Source organism: Schistocerca americana, chromosome 5 (assembly GCF_021461395.2).
Source record: "Schistocerca americana isolate TAMUIC-IGC-003095 chromosome 5, iqSchAmer2.1, whole genome shotgun sequence".
Classification (NCBI taxonomy): Eukaryota; Metazoa; Arthropoda; class Insecta; order Orthoptera; family Acrididae; genus Schistocerca; species Schistocerca americana.
The window spans coordinates 447430937-447453689 of record NC_060123.1 but is presented as its reverse complement, the minus strand read 5'-3'; the positions used below and the strand labels follow the sequence as shown (position 1 = coordinate 447453689).

At 42.8% G+C, this 22753-nt stretch overlaps 1 protein-coding gene across 1 annotated transcript in view; it reads right to left on the bottom strand.

The window, feature by feature from the left end:
- LOC124616427 (protein artichoke-like) overlaps positions 1 to 22753 on the bottom strand; it is a gene marked incomplete at its 5' end in the record, with an annotated part of 58146 nt that overhangs the window by 21749 nt on the left and 13644 nt on the right. Inside the window, 2 exons of the mRNA XM_047144735.1 lie at positions 6032 to 6352; positions 12685 to 12973. Of these exons, the coding sequence (XP_047000691.1) occupies positions 6032 to 6352; positions 12685 to 12973 (610 nt within the window). The remainder of the gene's footprint in view (positions 1 to 6031; positions 6353 to 12684; positions 12974 to 22753) is intronic.

The following is a 22753-nucleotide window of genomic DNA, read 5'->3' as shown; positions in this document are numbered from 1 at the left end:
GAAATTTGGTGCCATTGTGGTATCATTAACCCACTTTACAATCGAATGAGCTCTGGTCTTTTTTTCGTATGTGCCGACACCTTGCTGTTTACAGCGTCGTCGAGAGGGCAGCGTCGCAGGCCGCCATGCTTTTGCACTATTACAGAGGAAGGGTGTAGGCACCTTTGAACGAAATTTCAGACTTACGCGTCACAATGGGAGGTAATTATGAAGTTTCGAAAAACTGATCCTTCAATTCTGTTGCGCAGTGTACGAGGGTTGGAACTTTAATAGTGACAACCATTTATTTACAGCTCGTACACAATAGATACGTGTTTCAAAGTTTTACTGGCCTTCAGAGTAGCCACCAGCATCGTGTATAACCAGTTGCCAGCGATGTGGAAGTTGTAGGATACTCTTAGCAGTGCGAGTTGTGTTGACAGTTCGAGCGGAGTGGTCTATTGCCCGACGAATTTGTAGCAGTTCTGAAGCAAATGCCGTGGACTGTGTCCTTCAGTTTAGAAATCGAGTTGAACTCACGAGGGCTTAAATCAGGGGATTGCAGTAGGTGGTATAGCACTTAGCAGCCCTATCAGTCAAACAAATCATTAACAGCTTGCACTGTACGTGCTTGAGCATTGTCCTGCAAAATGATGGTCAGGTCCTGCAAAATGTGTCATCACTTCTGTCTATAAGCTGGTCGTGGGTTGTGTTCCAAAAATGAACAACATAGAGACAGAAGTGATGACACTTTCTGCAGGACCTGACCATCATTTTTCAGGCGAGTGCTCAAGCACGTACAGTGCAAGCTGTTACTGATTTGCTTGATTGATAGGGCTGCACTCCCCTGACTTAAGCCCTCGTCAGTTCAACTCGATTTCTAAACTGAAGGAAATACTTCACGGAATTCGCTTCAGAACTGTTACAAATTCGTCGGGCAATAGACCGCGCCGCTCGAGCTGTCAACACAACTGTCACTGCTAAGAGTATCTTACAACTTCCACATCGCTAGCAACGGGTTATACACAATGCTGGTGGCTACTTTGAAGGTCAGTAAAACTTCGAAACACGTATCTATTGTGTACGAGCTGTAAATAAATAGTTGCCACTATTAAAGTTCCAACCCTCGTATGTTCACTTATAAGTGAAATACTGTTAATAGTGAATGCAAACTTTGATTTTATGTTGTGTAGGTTTTGATTTTGTTGAAGTTGTGAGAGTTTGCACCTATTATAGTTCTTAAATCAATTGCATGATACTCCAGAATTTTTGGACGAATGCTTTTCAGTTGCTGTGATTCTATGAACTGGAATTTCTTGGAAGTTAGGCTAAAACAATGTTACAAGCACTGATACAAACAAATTATTACAATGGAGGGAAATGCTACACCATCTACAGCCCCTCCCCCTCTGAAGTGAACCCCGAGCTCTCCTGGCTCTGCATTCTCCTGAACGCTTGTGGAGTCAAGTATAAAAGTGATTTACACCTCTAACACTCTATAGGGGAGCGCACAAATCACCTGCTTCATTCGTTGTTTATTAATTCACTACTGCATGTTTTGACAGAGGAAAAGGTTTTTACACTCTTGTTCATATTTAATTATTTCTCCTATACATTGATGGGCAAGGCTTTGAATATATATATATATATATATATATATATATATATATATATATATATATATATATATATATATATATATATATATATGTATACTCAAATAGTAAGGTTAATGTTTGTTATTAAATCGTTTCATTTAGATGTTTGGAACTGGACGCCATACTTTTCCGTGTTTAAAGTCTGCCTGTATTAGTACACACTCCTATTTTGTCGGAAAATGTCCGAAATGAAGTGCAAAAGGTTCAAAAACAAGACGCAGACAACAGGGCTCTACAGTTCAGGAAAAAGAAAATTACAGACGAGTACTCGAACCTTCTGGAAGATGTTACATTGTACCTCGAAACTAGATTGTGTCTTCTCTGGTTTAATACCATTTTATGATTCTGTTTAGTATTATTTAAATTAATTTTACAAGGAGTCCGATTTTGGCAACTATCTTTCAAACTCGCTATGTGTCAGGTTCTTGAAAATGTTTTTTACAATAACTTATAATTATATTTTGCAACAGTAGAATATAAATCGGGAATAACATTATAAAATAAATGTTACAAGATGTCAGAACATATTTTTTTTGCTATTTTAAAATAAAGAAGCAACACGGGGGTCTGGTTTTGGGGACTTTCCTCCATTAAAAATATTATATACTTTATTGTTATTATTTTTATAGCTGTAGACATTTATCCAAAGTTAAAAGGAGCGTTGGTGGTAAGTCTGATTCCTTTTGGGGGGTGAGGAGAGGAAGAGAAACTATAACAAACTGCGTCGCCCACTCCCCACTCTCCTCCCCCTCCCAAAAAAAAAAAAAAAAAAACTAACCCTGGATATTCATCTTATCCAGAATTGAGTTATGTACTCTGATGGGAAGATATTCAAGATGCTTCCATCTAACAGGAAGCAGAAAATTAACAGTACCTACCAACCCCAAAGGAAATTACAAGCATATAATTAGACATTCGTTCTACAAGTTAGCTGAACTTCTATACTGAGGAATCGAAAAGTTGAGTCAGCTACCTGGCTAGTAGCAGTATTGTCATAATGCTGCAAGACAAGTACGAATTTATCGCAAATAGAACTCACTGTTCACAGATGTTAGAAAATATTTTCTTCTAAAGCGCTTGGTAATCGAGTAAACATTAAGCCACCAATAGCAGGCATATCAGCAGCTACTTAGTATAGGTGAGAAGACAGGAGATTTCTACAGAACAGCAGCTTTCTTTCTAATTTACTACATTAAATTTAACCAACATAAGTATGACCATTGTTAACAGGTATATTGATAGTATATTGCTAATACAGTACGCAGATTAAGTTGTGTTTTTTATATTGCAAATTGCAGGTTTTCTCCTTCTCAACGAATCTACAAAACACAATGAATGAATGACTGAACGAGAATGCCTGTAAGGGGTGACTACCCTGTCAGCCTTGTGTGTTTCACTGATTGCCATTTATGGTCTTCTGGCTTCTTTTATTTTTTACATTGCTGGTCATTAAAACTACAGTACCGTGAAGGTAGCATGCAACAATTGTCGAACTACCATATACTGTTCTACATGCGTGCACATGCAAATGATTAGCATTTCAGCACAAACCCACGAATTAGGTGGTAGTAACATCATACATATTTTCTATGTGAAGACAGAAGATCACACAATGGGTTTATCATATAAAAATCGCATTTGGATTTGACTGTTTATAACGTAAATGTGTTATGTTTCGTGCAAGGTGGAGAAATTTCTACAAGCACATGTCATAATTCGCCAACGATAGGATAATGGCCTATCAGGACTACGGTTTATCGCTCTACAATATTCGTGCTCATGTTAGGTTGGTACCCACAAATGTCTTTTGAATGTCGCAGTGGTGGGTTCAGGATGGCCATGCAAGATTTCAATGGCCTCTTGTGACTAACACCTTAGAGGCAAACATGTAGTTTGCTTGGTTGTACAGAATTTTGTAGCCATGTAACTTGAGTCAGGAAATGGGCAGTACAAACATCCACATGGAAAATTATATGATAACTAAGGGATTGGGGAGAAGAGAAGTTTGTGGCACAACTTGACCAGAAGAAGGGATCGGTTGGTAGGACATATTCTGAGGCATCAAGGGATCACCAATTTAGTATTGGAGGGCAGCGTGGAGGGTAAAAATCGTAGAGGGAGACCAAGAGATGAATACACTAAGCAGATTCAGAAGGATGTAGACTGCAGTAGGTACTGGGAGATGAAAAAGCTTGCACAGGATAGAGTAGCATGGAGAGCTGCATCAAACCAGTCTCAGGACTGAAGACCACAACAACAACAACAACAACATAAGGGACCATGGACTGTCAGTATGGTGACCACTCTCACAGCTTCCCTTGAAGTTGGAGAAGGGAGAGATCCAACGACAGTGGTGTACTTAATGACAACACTGGACACAGAAATGACAAAACATCGTCTTTTCAGATCTCAGTTCTGTGCACTGCATCACTATGGACATGTGTGTGTAGGCTCTTGAGGAAATAAAAGTTTCAAGATTGCACTCGTCATTGTCACACAGGTCCACGGCTCTAGCACCTAGTGTGATGATCTGGACTACCACTTGGTGCATGGCACAATCACATAATGTTCACATAGCCAGAAATTTGGACAACAAATGTGACATTTCTGATGTGTTAAGGCCTGAGGTTGTGCTCTATCTTTGAGTTCTCTGTGATGTTATCTTTCAACAAGATAACACAAACCACATGTTGCCCTTGCTATCTAGGTTGATCTCAATAAGAAGATGGTTTGACTGTTGCCCTGGCCAGCAGGTTCTCCAAATCTCTCACCACTGAAAACATCAAACCATGGTTTGCTGAGAGAGAGTGCATACCGCCAGTCACTAACCACTTGGGTCAATGGATGCTGACAAAGAGAAAAAGCACCATGGAATGACTTTCCATACTTTTATATGTCATCTGAGTACAGTTAAACTCGATATTCAGCCATCCATCAGCTCTGTGTGTCAAATATTGCACCCTGTGTACCTGCAAATTAAATCATGTATTCTTCCTACCACACAGTGTATGTCCAGTAAATAAATTTTCGTTATTTACTATTCTTGCAATTTTAGGGGCTAGCAGTGTTCATAGGCATTGGCAGTGGCAGCAGCAGATCGACTGAGATGCAAAATACACGGACAAGCCAGAACATTATGAGCACCAACCTACTACCAATATAAACCCCTTCAGGTGATGGCAGCACGACCTGGTGAGGAATGACTGCTAGTCAGACAGACACATGGATCATGTAGTAACAGTGAGCATGCTGTCCGTGCATAGAATGAGGAAGGTGCATAATCTATCTGAGTTTGACCAAGGACAGATTTTGATGGCCTGGAGGCTCAGCACAGGCATTTCACAAACTGCATGACTTGTTGGGTGTTTGAGGATTGCTGCAGTGTGTGTCTTCAACATGTGATGAAACCAAGATGAAACCAAGGTGAAACCACGTCCAGATGTTGTGGAGTTCAGTGGCCACAAAACATTTCAGATGTTGGATGTCATAGGCTCCACAGACTGGTGAAACAGGTAATGTGCTGAACAGTGATGGAACCAACCTGAGACAATAATGCTGGGCAGAGTGCACACAGTGCACTGAACACACCTAGCAATGGGCCTTCGCAACCGACAACATATGCATGTGGCAATGTTAAAACCATGACATCAGCAACAACAACTGAAATGGGCATGTGACCATCAGTGTTGGACATTGGCGTGGTGGCAGAGCATTGCATGACCTAATGAATCCCTACACATTCTTCATCGTGCTGATGGGAGGGTGCGAATCTGTCGTGTTCCAGTGGAACAGCTCCTTGATGCCTGCACTGGAGGATGGAGACCAATTGGCAGCGGCACCATTATGCTCTTGGGAATATTCACTTGAGCATCCATGGGTCCCATGGAGCTTGTGGAAGGCAGTGTGACAGCTAAGGAGCGCCATACACTAGTTGGAGACCACATATACTCTTCATGACGATCACATTTCCTGATGGCCATGGCATTTTTCAACAAGATAATGTGCCATGTCACAAGGCCAGGAGTGTGATGGGGTGGTTTGAGGAACACAGTGGTGAATTCCAATTGATCAGATTTGAACCCGATCAAATGCATCTAGGATGGGATTGAATGTATGGGAATTAGGTGACTTGTGTGTGCAGAGGTGGTCCCAACTCCCTCCAGCGCCCTATCAAGGCCTCATTGCTTCTAAGCCACGATGTGTCGCCACTGTTGTCTGTGCCAAAGGCTATTGGAAAGATGATCATAATGTTCTGGCTAAACAGTGTAAGTGCATTTCAGAATAAGTGTTTCAGTTAGCCAGCATTTCTCCACGGAAAATCACCTGGAAACCTATATCTTTTTCCTCAGTCAAGCTGACTATTAGCTTTGTAGACGTGATACATTTTAACATACCGGTGAGTGTGAGGCGGTTGAGGAGAGGTGCGGCGCGCTCGAGAGCGGCGCCAGCCACCATCGAGATGTCGTTGTCGTCGAGCCGTAGCTCTCGGAGCGCGGAGAGTGGCGCGACCAGGTCTGCGGCGAGTGCGCGCAGGAAGTTGTGCGCCAGGTCGAGGTGCGTGAGCGCGCCCAGCCGCGCAAGTGACGCGCCCGACACGGCCACGATGCGGTTGTGCGCCAGCACCAGCTGCTGCAGCTGCGGCGCGCCCAGCGCCTCGTCCTCCAGAACGTCGATGTGGTTGTGCTCCAGCGACAGCGTTCGCAGCGACTCCAGCCCTGCCGAGACAAAGCACTAGGTGTAAATGACCAGTGACATGGGCGCAATGCGGCTCTGCATCAGTACCAGACACTACGGCAAGTGCACCTCCAGCACCACATCCTCCAGTGCGTCAAAGTGAGTTTCCAGTATCTGCAGCAGCTGTGGTGCACCCAGCACCTCATCAACTGATAGCCCAGGGCATAAACTATCATGTCATGACAACACTGAGATTGTGCATGAACTGTCAGCTGACTGTCTTTGGTTGGTTGGTTGGTTGGTTTGGGGAAGGAGACCAGACAGCAAGGTCATCGGTCTCATCGGATTAGGGAAGGATGGGGAAGGAAGTCGGCCGTGCCCTTTGAAAGGAACCATCCCGGCATTTGCCTGGACCGATTTAGGGAAATCACGGAAAACCTAAATCAGGATGGCCGGACGCGGGATTGAACCGTCGTCCTCCCGAATGCGAGTCCAGTGTCTAACCACTGCGCCACCTCGCTCGGTGCTGACTGTCTTTCTGCATATGAATGCAATGGAGTGAGATGTTGGCAAAAAGTACAGGTTGAAGCTTCAGTCTAGCAATCAGTTTTATTCTGTTAGCAAGTTTCTTCTTTAAACGAGGAAAAACAAACGATTCCCCACAAAAATGTAGATAAATTTCACTGCTCAGTATCAATTACAAACTTCTGGGTGATTAATCTATAACATCCCATTTGAGTAGCTAGGATTTTGCCCTCATCAAAGCTGCTCAGATCAAGTTCTCTGACTAACAACATTCATAGGAACAGACTACCAAAAACAATGGACAACATCAACCGTGTCTACCAACATTACAGCAGCAAATTATGCTGTTTGAAGATGGGGCTTAATATTAAAACTAGTAATAGTGCTTCTCTGCAATACTACAACCAACCTGGTCAGTGCCATGATTTCTAGTAGATGCTTCCAAGTGACCATTGATAATAGATTGTGCACTCAAATGATGCAGAACAATGGTCTCCCACAGCCATCTGTTCTGGCTCCCCTGTTATTCAGATTTTATGTAGCTGATATGGCCAAACCCACACCACAGATATTTGGACATGCTGATGACTGGGGTCCGTTTGTAAGTTGCAGTTACTGCCAGAATAACAACTCTTCTGTAGCAAAAACTCATAAGAAAGGGTGGGTGACCTTCTGGCACAAGGGAATATTCGTGCTTAAGACTAACTTTACATATTGCACTTAAGGCGAGTTATTATGAAGCTGGAACTTTAATAGTGGTGATACTGCCACAGAGGTGCACCACACATGACTTAGATAACTCCTATCTTACCTCAGCACAAATAGTCGCTACCTTCCCACCTCATGAACAAGTGCAGTTATGAGAAGAACAGACCCTCAAGAAGCAGATGGCATAATGTGGTGCTGTCATGACGTTTTCGAAACAAGAACAATCAAGTGATATAAAAATTCTATGTGCTAGAGGACTTGCAGTATGACAGTGTCATCAAGGTCCTCTAGAGACATTCACAGAATCTGCATTGTCTTTCAGAACAGTGTCAAGTTGGATAAAAGCTTTCAATGAAGGATGCCAAAATGCAGCAGGGATTCGTTGGCCAGGTCGTCCTTGTGTTAATGAAGAAGAAGTGTCTGCTCTTACCATTTTATGATACAGTGATTGACACCAAAAGATTTGTGATATGGCCTGAGAGACAGGATTAGTTGCATGTGACAGTGCTTCACATTCTGCGATAGAGAAAAATGGTATCATGATGCATTCTGGTTTATTTGATGGAAATGCAGAAATGACTACAATAGCTCAGAGCTCTTATTCACTTGGGTTGCTATGATCAAAGCTTTCATTACATTGAACAATATATGTGCAAAATTTTATGAGGCACACCTGATGCACCAATGTCGTATTAAGGGCAACCATGATGATCGGAAGTTCCTCAGAACCCCAGCAATGTGAAATTTGTGGTGATTCCCATGGATGACTGTGATGACATTATTCTAACACATACCATTCTTAAATAGCAAACCATCAGTGTACTGTATTACTGTTCATTGTTGAAACACTACATGGGACCAGGATTAAGAAAGAATCAAACACATGTTCTTTTGGGAAAAAATGGTTGGCTCATACAAAGGAAGATGTGACTAACTTGTTGGGTCGATAAATCTAGGAAGTGCTGTACCATCTCCCATAATATCCTGAATTAAGCCTCTGTGTCTTCAACTTATTGATAACACGAAGCAAGCATTTCATGGCATTCAACTTAGAATTGTTATATAGATTCGTCAGGCAATAGATTGCACCATGTATCAATATAACTGGCACTGCTAATGGTATCCTACAAGTTCCAAATCGCTGCAGTGGGTTATATACAAAGCTGCTGATACTTCGGAGGACAGTAAAACTTTAATAGTGGCAAATATTTATTTACAACTGATACAAAATGCATACATGTAAGACACCATCATGGAGGTTGTATGCATTTGTTTGCTTGTATGAGGGTTGTAACTTAAATAGTGGCAAATATTTCTTTGTTATTTTATCTGTGTTAGATCTTGTGAACTCCATGGCTGTTAATGATAGTCGGTGAATGACGCTACCAGCCTCAAGAACTTTTTAAATGTTTTATTTTAGTGCTGTAACCAGTTTCAGGTTGCGATGCCTATCTTCAGATGGTTAATTGATATATATGTTGTTGATTCCACACAGTACATATATTGTATATAAATTACTGTGTCACACTTCATAATACTTTTAATGCCAATGTTGAGCATCACACATGTGCTACACACTTGATTTTTTTATTTACAGTGGATATATTACCAGTAAGCAAAGATACAAGCATATCACTCATTTCATATTGACGAAATATATAAACAAAGCAAAGGTTGTGTGTGGGATGTCAAGAATGCAGCATGTTAATAACAGAACAATATTTGTGCTCTAAGAGTAAACTTATTGATAAAAGACATTAGGACAATTATTTTATTACTGTGAGGGGAAATTTTTGATGAAATACTTCGAAGACAACTGACTGCATACTATGAATGAATGTCATGTGACTAGGGTCTCCTGTCGGGTAGACCGTTCGCCAGGTGCAAGTCTTTCGATTTGACGCCACTTTGGCGACTTCTGCGTCGATGGGGATGAAATGATGATGATTAGGACAATACAACACCCATTCCCTGAGCAGACAAAATCTCCGACCCAGCAGGGAATATATGTACAGATATTTGAATATAATTACAGTTTATAAGTTAGCTTTAGGAAATACAAAATTAAAAAGTTGGAGGGTGGGATGAGAACACCTTAGTTCATCATACTAAACTAAACTCTGACCAAACAGGCCACTAAGGCCCAATGGTACCACCGGGCCACTGTGTCATCCTCAGCCTGCAGGCATCACTGGATGCATATATGGAAGGACATGTGGTCAGCATACTGCTCTCCCAGCCATATGTCAGTTTACGAGACTGGAGCCACCACTTCTCAATGAAGTAGCTCCTCAGTTTGCCTCACAAGGGCTGAGTGTACCCTGCTTACCAACAGCGCTTGGCAGGCTGGGTGGTCACGCATCGAAGTGCTAGCCCAGCATGACAGTGCTTAACTTTGGTGATCTGACAGGTACTGGTGTTACCACTATGGCTGTACTGTTGGCTTTGGTTCATCATGTTAATTTATATTTATACAAATGAAATGATCATATGGCATTGTTGGCTGGGAGGCCCCATGTGGGGGAGTTCCGCTGCTGTATTGCAAGTCCTCTTTAGTTGACGCCACATCAGCGACTTGCGAGTCAATGATGATGAAAATGATGATAAAGGACACACAACACCCAATCCCCTGCTGGGAATCGAACCCGGGCCCCTTGTGTGGTAGACAGTAACGCTACTGCTATGCTATGGAGGCGGACTATATTTATACTTTTATATGCTAACAGCTTAAATTGCAGTGGCATGACTGTTGGGGATCCAATTTGTGTTTGATTTCTGTGAAGAGCCAAGGAAATTATCTAGAAAATGCAAGCTCCAGCTTTTCATTTAAACTGTATTACGGTGAGCTGCAGGTGTGAATGTATATTTTCTGTTTAATAGTATATACATCAACCAAGAACTGCATGAACCAAAACAAAACAAATCACCATCTATTGGAACTGATGTAATTGAAAATAACTATTTTGCATAATGCATAAGCGATTGTAAGCACTTAAGTGTATTTTTATTAATAAACAACTTATAAAATAACACTAAATACTCAAATAAATGTGGGCAGTTAGGGAGCAGACGACATGCTGTTGGTCACGACATCTCTGTAACTAAAAATATTAGCCATCTGAAGATGGGCATGGTAGCCAGAAATCGGTTATGGCGCTACAATAAAACATTTAGACAGTATTTGTGGTTGGTTGCATCATTCACCATTAAATATTTATTTGCAGCTGATACAAATTACGAGGGTCACGCCAAAAGAAATTCACACTATTTTTTTTAAAAATCATCTTTTATTCTACATGTTTGAAAGTATTACAGTGTGTAGATACATCCCTTAGCAACAATATTTTCATTTCTCCATATATTTTCCATCCATCTCAACTACCTTGTGCCATCTTGAAACTAGCCCCTGTATACTCGCACGGTAATATTTTGGAGCAACCTGTTGGAGCCACTGTTTGGCAGCATGCACAATGGAGTCATCATCTTCAAACCTTGTTCCACGAAGAGAGTCTTTCAGTTTCCCAAAGAGACGATAGTCACATGGAGCCAGGTCAGGACTGTAAGGCGGGTGTTTCAGTGTTGTCCATCCGAGTACTGTGATCACTTCGATGGTTTTTTGACTGACATGTGGCTGTGCGTTGTCATGAAACAGCAAAACATCCTGCTTTTGCCGATGTGTTCGAACACGACCCAGTTGAGCTTGAAGTTTCTTCAGTGTCATCACATATGCGTGGTGGTTCCACTTGACATGATGTCCACAAGCATGAATCCTTTGGAATCGAAAAGCACCATAGCCATAACTTTTGCAGCAGAAGGTGTGGTTTTGAATTTTTTTGCTTGGGTGAATTTGCATGATGCCACTCCATTGATTGCCTCTTCGTCTCTGGTGAAAAACGATGGAGCCATGTTTCATCACCTGTCACAATTCTTCCAAGAAATTCATCTCCACCATTCTTGTACTGTTCCAAAAGTTCTCTGCATACCGTTTTTGTTCTTTCTTTGTGAGCCACTGTTAACATCCTGGGAACCCACCTGACACAAACCTTTTTTAACGCCAACACTTTCAGTATTCTGCAAACACTTCCTTTCCCTATCCCAGTGTAGCGTGACAATTCGTTCACTGTGACACGTCTGTCAGCAGTCACCAATTCGTCAACTCTCTGCACATTGCCTGGAGTGTGTGCAGTACGAGGCCTGCCGCTGCGAGGACAATCCTCAATATTGCCGTGCCCGCTTTCAACGCGTAACCTGCTTGCCCACCGACTAACTGTACTGAGATCGACAGCAGCATCTCCACACACCTTTTTTAACCTCTTGTGGATGTTTGCCACTGTGTCGTTTTCACAGCACTGGAATTCTATGGCAGCACGTTGCTTCTGACGAACGTCAAGTGTAGCAGCCCTCTTGCAGACATGCGGTGATGGCGCCACTCATGGGAACAGGTTGAACTAAGTTTGAAAACAAGTGGGAAGGATGTATTTACACACTGTAAAACTTTCACACATGCAGAATGAAAACTGTATTTTTACAAAAATAGTGTGCAATTCTTTTGGAGTGACCCTCGTAGATACATATTTCAAAGTTCCACCCATCCACTCGTTCGACCTATACTTGAGTATTGCTCATCAGTGTGGGATCCGTACCAGATCGGGTTGACGGAGGAGATAGAGAAGATCCAAAGAAGAGCAGCGCGTTTCGTCACAGGGTTATTTGGTAAGCTTGATAGTGTTACGGAGATGTTTAGCAAACTCAAGTGGCAGACTCTGCAAGAGAGGCGCTCTGCATCGCAGTGTAGCTTGCTGTCCAGGTTTCGAGAGGGTGCGTTTCTGGATGAGGTATCGAATATATTGCTTCCCCCTACTTATACCTCCAGAGGACATCACGAATGTAAAATTAGAGAGATTCGAGCGCGCACGGAGGCTTTGAGACAGTCGTTCTTCCCGCGAACCATACGCGACTGGAACAGAAAAGGGAGGTAATGACAGTGGCACGTAAAGTGCCCTCCGCCACACGCCGTTGGTTGGCTTGCGGAGTATAAATGTAGATGTAGATGTCATACAAGCAGTGTTAAAATTATCAAATAAATAAAGAAGCAAAAAGTTGCGAGCTCTGTGACGGAGGTATCGCGGCGCGTAGGTACCTGCGAGCGCGCCCCGCCGCACGCTGGTGAGCTGGTTGTGCGAGAGGTCGAGCGCGTGCAGCTTGGCGAGCCCGCGCGGCAGCGTGCGCGGGCCCAGTGGCCCCGCCAGCGCGTTCGCCGACAGGTCGAGCTCGCGCAGCTCGGCCAGGCCGCGCACGTGGCTGACCGCGTGCAGCCGGTTGCCGCGCAGCCGCAGCGTGCGCAGCGCGGGCAGCCCGCTGAACGCGTCCGCAGACAGCTCCGTCAACCGGTTGTCACTCACGTCTAGGAATGTCAGCTCAGGTAGTTCCTGCAACATGTACGACAGTCAGTCAATAAAGCACACTGGAAAAAAAAGATAGTAATCCTAGGAGACAATACACCTACAGTCGGATTCACGAATGAGGGCGGTTCGCGCAGTTGAGGCAGGGACTGGGATTGCAGTGTTGCTAGTTCTGAGCGAGAGTTGTGGTATGCATGTAGAGTGCTTGCAGAATGAGGCAGGTAGATGCGCGACCGGCAGGGCACGTGTGGGGCGAATGGTACTGGTAGGGGTTGGAGGTCAAAAAACTGGGTCTAAGCCAGGGCCGGCCAAACGCTGCAGAGTGTGCAGACATGCGGAAGTGCTTCACGTGTGCGCATGTGTGCGACAGCGACATGTTATTAGACATGTGTCCTAAATGAATGACGGCGGCTCTACTTCCCTGTGGTACAAGCAAGAGCGCAACATATCCAGTCTCGTTTACCCCTGGTGACCGTAACCTTAACAGAGAAGTAATGAGAAATGGCAAGTACTGTGAAAAAGCAAAGGACAGGAGATCTATGTTCTCAGCCTTTAAAAATGACTGGGAACTGCAATTCTTTTTTGTAGCCGTTGGTGAAAACTCACAGCGTAAGTTTTCAATGAAAGACATTACAATACATATCACAAAGACGAGTGTAGTGTACTCAACAGTGAAGAACGGCAAGGAAAATTAAATGTCCTTCAGAAAAGGGATGAGACACATCAACTCGATTTTACTGTACATCAAAGTAACTGATACTTCTCGAACTCTTAGTTTCTTGTGTTACATTTATGTCTATTTTACTGTACGCTGTACAATGTACTGTTTTCAATTTTCTAGAATGACAACCACACTAAACCTTCACTGGGAGCAAGTTTTCAAAACGCATTAAGAATTGCACAATCTGGAAACCCTTTTCCGAAGGGGAGTTTGTGAAAGGGTGTCTAATTGATGCTGCAGAACTTGTGTGTCCCACGAATGTTAGCAGGTTTCAAGAAATCAGTCTATCCAAAGAAACTGTGACGAGACGTATCAGTGCTATGGCCGGCGATCTGCACAGGCAGCTAATAAATAAGGCTAAATACTTTGTTGTTTCTCTGTTGTGCTCGATGAAGCAACAGATGTTACAGATACAGCCCAGGTTGTGATATACATACGAGGTGTCGATAACGCACTTTGTGTAACAGAGGAGCAACATCTGTGCGTAGAAACATGCACTACATGAACGCTGACGGCTGCGGCGTGCACGCTTTGACCCGGAAGTTGCACATGTGCAGGAGCACCGCACGTGTGCAGAATTTCTGGCCGGCCCTGGTCTAAGCACTATGGGACTAAACATTTGAGGTCACCAGTCCCCTAGACTTTTTTTAAAAAATTCTTTATTCAGTTATTGTATTTATACAAATTAACCCACTATCTAAATACATTAGTGGGTCCTAATTTCATACTTTAAATTTTTGCAGCTGTTATCTCTACACTACAGGTAAATCCTTAATATTAATCTATCACTAGAAAGTTCTCTAATTTTCTAGTTGTTAATTTCGACCTGTGTCTGAATTTTAGTTACTTATATGTCTTTATTCTGTTATTATTCTACGAGACTGTGCTACCTGCAGTGTTACAAGTGTGCCAGTGATCTATAAACCTAATTGTTGTTGGCCTTGCCCACCAAGCTAATCCCAGTGGGCATGCCCCTGGCATTGGGCTGGCCGGTAACTTCGTATCGGTGCAGTCTATACTAAAAAGCCTTATCCTACCTTTCTACATGCTAACCTATGTCTTAAATCTAGCGTCTCAGTTGGTGCATTTCATATCCAGTGGGTATGCACACCCTCCCCTAGACTTAGAACTACTTAAACCTAACTAACCTAAGGACATAACACACATCCGTTCCTGAGGCAGGATTCGAATCTATAGCAGCAGCGCGGTTCCGGACTGAAGTGCCTAGAACCGCTCGGTCACTGCGGCCGGCTGGGGGTAGTAGGGAAAATGCCGAGTGCTGGAGGGGAAGTGCTGCTCTAAACTGAAGAATACACTCATCTTTTATAAATCTTAAGTGGAGCCCCTCCACAGCAACACTTCCATGTTGACCGTTCAAAAAACATCTACTGTCACCTGTGCATTGTTTAGTATCTAGAAGTAATTCCACTAAAAATGCAACAATAACTGCTATTTATTTTCGCCTATCCTTTTAACCCTTTGGAACTTTCAGAGAAGCGTTATGAATGGCCAAATTTGACTAAACCTACATTTTCCTAGATCTACACTAAAGTTTGCTTCTTTTGCCACAACACAATGGTGTTTACACAAATATCATCTCAAAAAAATCCCATGCACACGCAATTGCCAAATAATTCTAAATAAAAAAATGGTTCAAATGGCTCTGAGCACTATGGGACTTAACATCTGAGGTCATCAGTCCCTTAGAACTTAGAACTACTTACACCTAACTAACCTAAGGACATCACACACGTCCATGCCCAAAGCAGGATTCGAACCTGCTACTGTAGCAGTCGCGTAGTTCCGGACTGAAGCACCTAGAACCGCTTGGCCACTGCGTCTAGCCACAGAATTCTGAAACCCTGGTTTATTAAGTGAGGAACTGAGGATAAGTGAGGTCAACAGCTTATGAAAAAGGACATCCTCAGTACAAAAAAACATGTGTAATGTCTTCACTTATGTTGTTCCAAAGCCCAAATAATTTCCCATTTCACCAACTATCGATGCCCCTTAAAAATCATATTCCGTCATCGAAATAGTCTGCAGTTAATGGAATAACACGGTAGATGATTCTGTCATTGCAGGCTAAAAGGAGACAAACAATGTCAGCCTCCCCTTCCGAACAAACGAATGAACTTGCCCAGCACTTTGGACGAAAAGGGGTCATTGCACATCGGCCACCGTATCCTCCGTGGACTCTGTGTGTGCTTTGCACGTGAAGAAAGCATCCTACAAATTATGTCTCTCACTTGTTCATGTATGGAGGGCGTTCAATAAGTAATGCAGCACATTATTTTTCTGAAACCAGATTGGTGTGATTCAGCATTCCAATACATCATATTATTCCCCACACTTTTGGCTGCAAAACACTGTTTTTCAACGCAATTTCTGTTCAATGCGACTGCCTCACGCCATCTTACTGGGAGAACCTGTAGACCCGCACGGTATCACACTACTGATCGATGTCAGACCAGCCGGCCGCGGTGGTAGAGCGGTTCTAGGCGCTTCAGTCTGGAACCGCGCTGCTGCTACGGTCGCAGGTTCGAATCCTGCCTCGGGCATGGATGTGTGTGATGTCTTTAGGTTAGTTAGGTTTAAGTAGTTCTTAATCTAGGGGACTGATGACCTCAGATGTTAAGTCCCACAGTGCTCAGGGCCATTTGAACCAATTTGATGTCAGACCCAACGTCTTGCTGCATCGGTAACCTCCTCATCATCCACGTACTGTTTCCTGTAGAGTGCATTCTTCATTGGCCATGGAAGTCGGAAGATGCGAGATGCGAAGTGTAGGGTAGATAAGGAAGAAGGGCCTGACAAATGCAATAACGTATTTGTTTATTTTATGCTGTTAAAATCCACAAAATTACTAGCCAGAATTTACACATATTTTACAATATTTAAGTGCTCGACTAAGCCGGTGGTGTAATAAAGCCAGTCAACGAACACCAAAAAAGGATGAATGTACGAAATAATCCGGGCAATCGCAAATATTTGTGTAGTGGCAGCAGGGAGTGCCAGGAACAACATACCAGAAATTCGGACCGGTGAGGGACGCAGTGGGCGTGGGAGTGTATTTGAAGGTCAGTTTTTCTACGTTATTTGAAGAACTCAAAAACTACGGTCTGTAGCGGAAACGTATCCCAGAACATAATTTAACTACATTAAATATCCTACAAAAAGATCCTGTTCATTTCTCTGTAGCACTAATGTTTGTGCATAGCAAGCGACAGAAAATGGAAATCTCACGCATGGTTCATGAAGGCCAGCTATAACATTGCCGGTCGCATTCTTAGGGGCAGCTGAATCACCGTGTATGAAGACACTTTCGATAATATGCTTTGGTGTGGTACTGACTCTCATCTACATCGTGATCAGAACACGCACATCCCTGGACTTGAATCAGATTAACTAAGACATCTGTTTGCTTACAAAACTGCTGCCATAGCAACAAACAATCACATTGTGGGAGTGATTCATTTTTATATTTGTGTGTTACGAGCAGTGATCTCTACCCTGTCTGGATATTGAGCTCCAGCTGTCTGATTTTGCCATGTCACGAGAAAGCAAAGTGAAAATACTTTTCGATTATGCTTCCACATCAGCCCATTTGTGCCGAGTAAAACTGTGAGGGACGGGAAAAACCCACCGTGGTTCAACAACAAAGTTAGGAAACTACTGCGAAAGCAAAGAGAGCTTCACTCCAAGTGTAAACGCGGACAAAACCTCTCAGACAAACAGAAGCTAAACGAAGTCAAAGTTAGCGTAAGGAGGGCTATGCGTGAAGCGTTCAGTGAATTCGAAAGTAAAATTCTATGTACCGACTTGACAGAAAATCCTAGGAAGTTCTGGTCTTACGTTAAATCAGTAAGTGGCTCGAAACAGCATATCCAGACACTCCGGGATGATGATGGCATTGAAACAGAGGATGACACGAGTAAAGTTGAAATACTAAACACCTTTTTCCAAAGCTGCTTCACAGAGGAAGACCGCACTGCAGTTCCTTCTCTAAATCCTCGCACAAACGAAAAAATGGCTGACATTGAAATAAGTGTCCAAGGAACAGAAAAGCAACTGAAATCACTCAACAGAGGAAAGTTCACTGGACCTGACGGGATACCAATTCGATTCTACACAGAGTACGCGAAAGAACTTGCCCCCCTTCTAACAGCCGTGTACCGCAAGTCTCTAGAGGAACGGAAAGTTCCAAATGATTGGAAAAGAGCACAGGTAGTCCCAGTCTTCAAGAAGGGCCGTCGAGCAGATGCCCAAAACTATAGACCTATATCTCTGACGTCGATCTGTTGTAGAATTTTAGAACATGTTTTTTGCTCGAGTATCATGTCGTTTTTGGAAACCCAGAATCTACTATGCAGGAATCAACATGGACTCCGGAAACAGCGATCGTGTGAGACCCAACTCGCTTAATTTGTTCATGAGATTCAGAAAATATTAGATACAGGCTCCCAGGTAAATGCTATTTTCCTTGACTTCCGGAAGGCGTACGATACAGTTCCGCACTGTCGCCTGATAAACAAAGTAAGAGCCTACGGAATATCAGACCAGCTGTGTGGTTGGATTGAAGAGTTTTTAGCAAACAGAACACAGCATGTTGTTATCAATGGAGAGACGTCTGCAGACGTTAAAGTAACCTCTGGCGTGCCACAGGGGAGTGTTATGGGACCATTGCTTTTCACAATATATATAAATGACCTAGTAGATAGTGTCGGAAGTTCCATGCGGCTTTTCGCGGATGATGCTGTAGTATACAGAGAAGTTGCAGCATTAGAAAATTGTAGCGAAATGCAGGAAGATCTGCAGTGGATTGGCACTTGGTGCAGGGAGTGGCAACTGACCCTTAACATAGACAAATGTAATGTATTGCGAATACATAGAAAGAAGGATCCTTTATTGTATGATTATATGGTAGCGGAACAAACACTGGTAGCAGTTACTTCTGTAAAATATCTGGGAGTATGCGTGCGGAACGATTTGAAGTGGAATGATCATATAAAATTAATTGTTGGTAAGGCGGGTACCAGGTTGAGATTCATTGGGAGAGTCCTTAGAAAATGCAGTCCATCAACAAAGGAGGTGGCTTACAAAACACTCGTTCGACCTATACTTGAGTATTGCTCATCAGTGTGGGATCCGTACCAGATCGGGTTGACGGAGGAGATAGAGAAGATCCAAAGAAGAGCGGCGTGTTTCGTCACAGGGTTATTTGGTAACCGCGATAGCGTTACGGAGATGTTTAGCAAACTCAAGTGGCAGACTCAGCAAGAGAGGCGCTCTGCATCGCGGTGTAGCTTGCTCGCCAGGTTTCGAGAGGGTGCGTTTCTGGATGAAGTATCGAATATATTGCTTCCCCCTACTTATACCTCCCGAGGAGATCACGAATGTAAAATTAGAGAGATTCGATCGCGCACGGAGGCTTTCAGACAGTCGTTCTTCCCGCGAACTACGCGACTGGAACAGAAAAGGGAGGTAATGACAGTGGCACGTAAAGTGCCCTCCGTCACACACCGTTGGCTGGCTTGCGGAGTATAAATGTAGATGTAGATTACATCACTATAAATTTCAAAGCCAGAAATAAGTAAGGAATTCGTTATTACGTACAGACCGGTGGTAATTTGTTGACCCAATTACAACATGGCGGAGTACACAGATGACAAGTATCTGCAGATGATTTGATTTGATTTTGATTTGATTTGATTTTTTACTGTTGTAGAGACCTTAGAGATCATCTGAGGCATTATGAAAGTCAACATTACACAGTATAAATGTTACACATATAATTAAAAAAAACCAAGAAAAATATTACACAGTATAAATATTACACAAATAGTTATAGTACCTTCACACAAATACAAAACACAGAAACTTCTGGTACAAATTGATATTGCATAGTAAATTTAGCCAATTACAGACTTACTCAGGTATAGAAGCATATACAAACTGATCACATAAAGTGTAGTCATACCATATTATTTGCCTCTCTTAAAAATTTATCAGGTTCATAAATGCTGAGATCAAGAAGAAATTCTTTTATTTTTTTTTTTAATTGTTGAATTGGAAGATCCCTGATATGTTGTGGTTTGGCATTAAAAAAAATTGTGGACTTGTATAGGAAGCACTTTTGTGTAATTTTATAGTTACATTGGAGAGAATCTATGTCCTGTTTGTTTCTTGTGTTAGAATGTCGCATATCATACTGTTGATAACTGGAATAGTTTTCCTTAATATGCATTACACACTGTAGTATAAATATTGATGGTAGGGTCATAATTTGTAGTTTTTAAAGCTTGGCCTACAGTGAGCTCTGGGTAGCAAGCTACATATCAGTCTTCTTGCCTTCTTCTGTAGTTTGAAGACATTAGCTGCCTTGCTTTGATGTCCCCACAGTATTGTGCCGTAGAAAATGTGACTGTGTATTAAAGCAAAATAAACCACTTTAAGTACTGGCACGTTTAGACAAAGACGAAGCTTCCTTAGAGCAAATATTTCTTTGCTAATGTTGCTTCCCCCATTTTCTATATGGCTGCCACAGGGTAATTTTGAATCAATTGAAATTCCATGGATATTAACAGCATTTGAGCTCTGCTCTAATTCAGTGTTATTATTCCACGATACATACAGGTCTTGTACTTTTTATGGTTGACACAAAGGGAATTAGCTTTACACTAATTTTCAACTTTGACAGTGCACTGGTCTGCTTCATATTTCACATTCTGTGCTGTTTCTGCAGCTATACATCTGCAAATAAGTAAGTCCTAGTTGACGGCCGCCCAACTATGTTACATGATGAGAGGTCTACATCCATTTACTGTAGAGATCTCTGGTTGTGAGATTAGCGATAGATACATGCGTCCTCTCCGGCATGCATTTTTATCTTTAGCGTTCTCCCGTTAGTTCTGTGCTTTTCGTTATCCTGGGGTAACATTCATTTCGCAACCCTTCCTGCAAACGTGTTGACATTTTGACGTCATACGCAATATCGACGACCGCATGATCGGCTATCGAGTTTTTTTACCATTCGATACGGGACTATCACAAGACTTTACGTGCTCGTATCGGAGATTTACACAAACACATCTTTCTTGGAATGATTTATTACAATATTTGCTATGATTAAACGTCACATCATGATTTATCGACGGTTAATGCCATCATATAAGAGTGCTGTCTCAGGAGTGAGTTCTTATCGTCAATAGTTTACAAATAAAGCATGAAATATGTTTGTATTATAATTTGCAGTATTGCAGAATCACATTGCTCCTTCTCACAAATATTTGGCTTTTCACTTCCGAATATGTGTCGACTTCCGAGTGTGTGGTTAGGCAGGAACCTATGGGGACAGTTTAAATCGCTGCGAGTGAAAGGAGGAACAATAACATTCATATTCTTGCTTGTCACAAATTCTTCACTGTTTGTTTACGAATGTGTGGCGATTTCCTAGTGTGTGGCTCGGCGGGAACTTGTGAGTACGGCTTTAAATGCTGCGACTAAAACGAACTACAATAAAATTCGTGTTCTTTGCTCTGCAAATATTGTGCTCTTTATTTCCGAATATGTGGCGACTTCCGAGTGTATGGCTCGCCAGGAACCTAAGAGGACAGCTCAAATTGCTGCGAGTGAATCGAGGAGCAATAATATTCATATTCTTCACAACGTCGATAGCCGATCGCGCTGTCATCAATATTACGCTTGATGTCAAAATGACGTCACGTTTGGAAGATCTGTTATGAAACAAATGTTACCCGTTACGTTGGAAAAGAAATGTTAATTATGTACCTTAAAGTATAAGTACGATTATTGATATGGGATGCTTTTCCAATCATACAGGGTGTTACAAAAAGGTACGGCCAAACTTTCAGGAAACATTCCTCACACACAAAGAAAGAAAATATGTTATGTGGACATGTGTCCGGAAACGCTTACTTTCCATGTTAGACCTCAATTTATTACTTCTCTTCAAATCACATTAATCATGGAATGGAAACACACAGCAACAGAACGTACCAGCGTGACTTCAAACACTTTGTTACAGGAAATGTTCAAAATGTCCTCCGTTAGCGAGGATACATACATCCACCCTCCGTCGCATGGAATCCCTGATGCGGTGATGCAGCCCTGGAGAATGGCGTATTGTATCAAAGCCGTCCACAATACGAGCACGAAGAGTCTCTACATTTGGTACCGGGGTTGCGTAGACAAGAGCTTTCAAATGCCCCCATAAATGAAAGTCAAGAGGGTTGAGGTCAGGAGAGCGTGGAGGCCACGGAATTGGTCCGCCTCTACCAATCCATCGGTCACCGAATCTGTTGTTGAGAAGCGTACGAACACTTCGACTGAAATGTGCAGGAGTTCCATCGTGCATGAACCACATGTTGTGTCGTACTTGTAAAGGCACATGTTCTAGCAGCACAGGTAGAGTATCCCGTATGAAATCATGATAACGTGCTCCATTGAGCGTAGGTGGAAGAATATGGGGCCCAATCAAGACATCACCAACAATGCCTGCCCAAACGTTCACAGAAAGTCTGTGTTGATGACGTTATTGCACAATTGCGTGCGGATTCTCGTCAGCCCACACATGTTGATTGTGAAAATTTACAATTTGATCACGTCGGAATGAAGCCTCATCCGTAAAGAGAACATTTACACTGAAATGAGGATTGACACATTGTTGGATGAACCATTCGCAAAGTGTACCCTTGGAGGCCAATTAGCTGCTGATAGTGCCTGCACACGCTGTACATGGTACGGAAACAACTGGTTCTCTCGTAGCACTCTCCATACAGTGACGTAGTCAACGTTACCTTGTACAGCAGCAACTTCTCTGACGCTGACAATAGGGTTATCGTCAACTGCACGAAGAATTGCCTCGTCCATTGCAGGTGTCCTCATCGTTCTAGGTCTTCCCCATACGCGAGTCATAGGCTGGAATGTTCCGTGCTCCCTAAGATGCCGATCAATTGCCTCGAACGTCTTCCTGTCGGGACACCTTCGTTCTGGAAATCCGTCTCGATACAAACGTACCGCGCCACCGCTATTGCCCCGTGCTAATCCATACATCAAATGGGCAT